The following is a 4,476-nucleotide window of genomic DNA, read 5'->3' on the forward strand; positions in this document are numbered from 1 at the left end:
AATAGCATCAAATATGCAGATAATGAAAAAGCAGACAGTGGTGATCAAGTCCCTTAGTTCCTTATTTCATCTTCAGTCTTCCAATTAGGCAACGAAAAAGCACTCATTAATATTGACCCTTCACTTTGAGCAGTTTTGGAAATCGTTTTCCAGGTGACAGCTCTTAGACCACCCTGGAAACCTACGCCAAAATATGGACGTCCAGGATGCAAAGCAGCCTTACCTTTGGCCTCTTGCACAATGATTCCCAGTTTTAGCCTATTTACTTTGCTGCATGGTGTTGTTTGTTATTCCCTTAGGAGCGCTGGAATTGCTATGATAAAATCTGTGGAAAAATGAAGGTTAAGGATAATGTTTTGCTACAACCTGCGATAATAATATAGGCTCTTTCCTTTAAGACAAGCGAGTGTTCAGACCAATTTAGAAAATTATAGCATGGCACAGGTGAGAGCAATAGCAATTAAACCAGCTTCCTCTTTCAGATTTAATCTTCATATGCAAAGCAGCTGGGTAAGAATCAGAGCACAGTACTGGCATTTCTAAAACCAGAAAATCAAAAAAGTCTGCCGACAACAACAACAACAACAACAACATGCTAGGAAAAAACAAGATGAGGAATCTTTCAGATAATGCTTCAAAATTGCTTTATGTGGGGTGAGTTTATACCTAAAGCTGTAAGTCTGGGGTTCCTCAGGCTGCTGCTTTACGTGAGTTTGTTGCTCTGTATACGAAGCAACAAATTCTTCGTAGAGAAAAATACAGAATCCCTGATGGTTTTTTCCTTCATCTTTTCAGAAGCATTTAGCTTTCTAACCTGGTGAGGGAGGATATCTCTTTATCTTTAAAAGAATTCTTTGATGTAAGGCAGCTGGGGTTCAGGCATTGTGAAAGGGGATGTTGGCTTATTGCCAATTAACTTTTTTGCATGCTATATTTTTAAAAGGGTATCTGGAGAATATGAGGGCCGACTACAGTTTGAGCTTGAAAGTCTGATATCTGCTCTTCTGGCTTTCTAACTTCTGTAAAACAAGATTTCCCCTTACTTAAAGCTGCCAAGGGAAAAGCATCGGTTGTGGAAAGCAAACTGCATGGATGGTGAAGCCAGTGTGATTTTCTGTGGGGTGTGTTAAGAAGCTGTGTTTTGAACAAATTTTCTATACATTGGAAAAACCTCAAAAACAATGAGAACCTTATTAACTTTTATAAAATATTTGGTTTGGCAACTCCTTTGATTGCTTCAGCTGTCAATCGCTCTAATTATTAGTTGCTTCTCATTCCCACAAATTACGTGACTCATTATTCTGTGCAGCTTGCTGTCACATCTCTATTGGCTGCATACATGTACATTCCTCTGGTCATTATATTGATTTAATGGTCATGAAATGTAAATAAAATTATTTGGTTTGGGGTTTTAGTTTTTGTGGGGTTTTTTTAGCTTTAATTTTAATAATTTACCATAAAAATGTACTTAAGAGGGTTTTTTTGGTTTTTTTTTTTAGTTTGCGGTTGGTTTGGTTTTTTTTAATGTATAGGTGATTATGTGAATCACAGAATTGGCGTTTGTGAATATGTTCTGTGTTACACACCTGTACTTTAGGTAATGTTTCCTCTGGATCCTCTAGTCCCACAGGTAACATATTATTCCTCTCCTCATATTGGCCTTCAACAAGCATACACAGAAAGGAAAATTCAATTTATTCATAGTTATTAGTATTTTTTTGTTTTTATTCTGAAGGCACCTTGGAAGGGGATGATTCCTTGAGATGAGGAACTGATGATAAACCGTAAAAGCTTGGGCAGGTGCTGTCTTTGGCTGAACTGATAACTGGATTATTGTGCCTGACCCTAGTGCTCACAGGAGAATGCATGAACTGCTTTGGTATCTCTTACTTTCTACTTACCTGGGATGTGGCATAGTCATGTAGGAGAACATCTCTCCAAAGGACAGTCCCAAGCCATAAACTTCCTTCCCAAAGCCCCTGGAGCAAGTACACAAGGGCCATGGACGCTAGTGGCTATTTAATTTAAAAAACTTCCTAGCTTTAAAGAGGAAAAATCCAGAAGACCACTGATTATTATTGTCTGAGATGACAAATGATAAACTGGAATCCTGTGCTTACTAGCAGCATGTAGTTTATCCATCTCCGAGCTACCTTCAAGAGTATTAGCAAGTATTTAAGAGAAACCCAAACTCAATTTATTGTGATATTTTCAACAAAAAGACAAGGTGGGTGAAATGGACGCAGCATGTTGTGTGGGACTGTAAATCATCTAATAATCATGATCTAATATCATAAGCTGTTATCAAAACAGTTGCAACAAAGGAAGGCATCACCAGGGGAAAACATTTGTTTCACAAGATGCAGAGAACGGTTGCGTAAAGGTATCTCCCAATTTCTATAATCTATGACAGCATATAAAAGTGCTCGTAACTCAGGTCTCTGTAGCTGCCTCTGCTGACTTACTCTTCTTGGTGACTGGGTAAGTCCGATTTAACTGAATCAGTTTATAATTATAGACATGGATTTATAGGTAGTGTTAATACGAGGTTATATATCCTACCCTATTTTAGGGTAGGACCTTATTATCTATAAACATTGAGATATATGTATATATCTTGAAAACTGTAACTTGCAAATAGGGTGGATATAGGCATTGCCACATGTCGGCAAAAGAAAACAGATTGGGAGTTTCAAAAACGTGGATGGTAGCAATGCCTAGGAATTGAACATCTATCTGTGGAGACAGGACACTCCAAAAACATTATTGGGATGGGACTGACTCCCAGACAAAAAGACCAGCACAGGCAATGATGTGAGAAAAGGCCAGAGAGGCATTTTTCCAGAGGTCATTTTAGGAGTAGGCTACGGGGCAATGGAGCACTAGAGAGGAGTGGGAGTAGACTTCGAAGCCTCTACTCAGCAATTCATCTCACTTGGTTGGTGAGATCTGTAATGCACAACTCTATTTCAGAGTAGAAGGGATTGTTCCCTTAGAAATGGTGATTATTTTTATTTTTTTTTTTCTTTTAAATCACAAACTCTTAAGTTTAGTGTAGACAACTGGGACATGTGTATCTGCATCTGTTCAGGGGAATGCCACTCAACACACCTGCACAACCCACGTTCTGATAACACAGTTTGTTCTTTCACTCCTCTGGCTGTAATTTTACCGGGCTAGTGTACTCTCTGCCTTGCAGGTTGGCTTGCCTTCTGGAAAGATGTCTTCCTATGGACAGATGCTTAGCTCCCGCTGTGGTGCGCCGTGTGAACCGACATGCCCACAACCCTACGTCAACTGTTGGAATGAACCGTGTATCAGCTCATGCGGCGATTCAAGAGCAATCGTGTATGCGCCACCCGTTGTCGTGACATTCCCTGGACCCATTATCAGCTCTTGCCCTCAGGAAAGTTTTGTAGGAACTGCCATGCCTGAAATTGAGGGTGGGATGGGCTCTGGAGGTGGAGGAATGGGCTCTGGAGGTGGAGGAATGGGCTCCGGAGGTGGAGGAATGGGCTCCGGAGGTGGAGGAATGGGCTCTGGTGGTTCCTGTGGTGGAGGCAGCTCCTATGGGATGGGCTCCCATGGTTCAGGCGGTTCTTGTGGTGGCATGGGAGGGGGTTCAAGTGGTGGGGAGGGCTCATGTGGTGGTGGAATCTCCCGTTTGGGAAGCTTTTACCGAAACTCATTTTATTCAGGATATGGTAGAAATTATTTCCCCCTTTTTTCCAGAGGGTATTATAGGTATCGCTATGGAAACTATGGGCCATTTTAAATCTTTAGGAGAGAGTAATGACTGAAAGAACAATAAAATAAAAACTAGCAGTTGATATATAGACCTGAAAATCAGACTTGCCAAGCAGCCTCTGCTCCAGCCAATGTCGATAGGAGCTGGGGTTGCTTGGGATCTCTGCGCTTTATCTAAGGCTTACAACACCAATGTTGTCTCACTTTGTCGTTTGCTCATGTTATGTTTTGTTCTTCCTGAACCTGATGAGGCTAAAATAAGTAATGGGACTTGACTGTGAAAGTGTCCAGCTGAAAGAAGAACCTCTTGTGAGCCCTGTGCTCCCCTGAATGACTGATTGATTGTAGTCCTTGTTGAAATGGAAATTACATTCTTTGTTTCTGCATTGCCTCATTCTGCAAGAATGTATTCCACTTTTTGTTTGTATTAAAGCCCTGTTGCATCATAGCACCGTCTTCTGGCTTTCATTTCACTGCAGTTTCTAGTCTGAAAGAAGTTAACTTTGGGCATCAAGTCTTACACGTTAATTGAGGACTTTCATTAGAGAATTAATTCCTCTGTGTGGCCAACGTAATTTGTTAGAAATTTTTCAATAAAGTATTTTTTCCCTTTCTGATATTTACCACGGTATACATACTAATAAATAGAGCAGAAAAAGTTGTCTGGTACAACTCCAACTCAAACCCAAGATAACTCTGAAGTTAGGTCAGTTACTCAGGGTCATTACC

General features: G+C 40.5%; 1 protein-coding gene across 1 annotated transcript; it reads left to right on the forward strand.

The window, feature by feature from the left end:
• The first annotated feature begins 234 nt into the window (after window positions 1-234).
• Window positions 235-4,195, forward strand: LOC106112213 (claw keratin-like). The gene is made up of 2 exons (XM_027780654.2): window positions 235-654; window positions 3,200-4,195. Exon 2 carries the CDS (start codon window positions 3,221-3,223, stop codon window positions 3,773-3,775), a length of 555 nt encoding a protein of 184 aa, XP_027636455.1. The 5' UTR covers window positions 235-654; window positions 3,200-3,220; the 3' UTR covers window positions 3,776-4,195.
• Window positions 4,196-4,476: the final 281 nt, after the last annotated feature.

The sequence above is a fragment of the Falco peregrinus genome, chromosome 19 (genome assembly GCF_023634155.1).
Source record: "Falco peregrinus isolate bFalPer1 chromosome 19, bFalPer1.pri, whole genome shotgun sequence".
NCBI classification, from domain to species: Eukaryota; Metazoa; Chordata; class Aves; order Falconiformes; family Falconidae; genus Falco; species Falco peregrinus.

What these genes read in the sequence shown, in the direction of transcription:
- LOC106112213 (XM_027780654.2), top strand. Translation starts at nt 3,221, where the DNA reads ATGTCTTCCTATGGACAGATGCTTAGCTCCCGCTGTGGTGCGCCGTGT.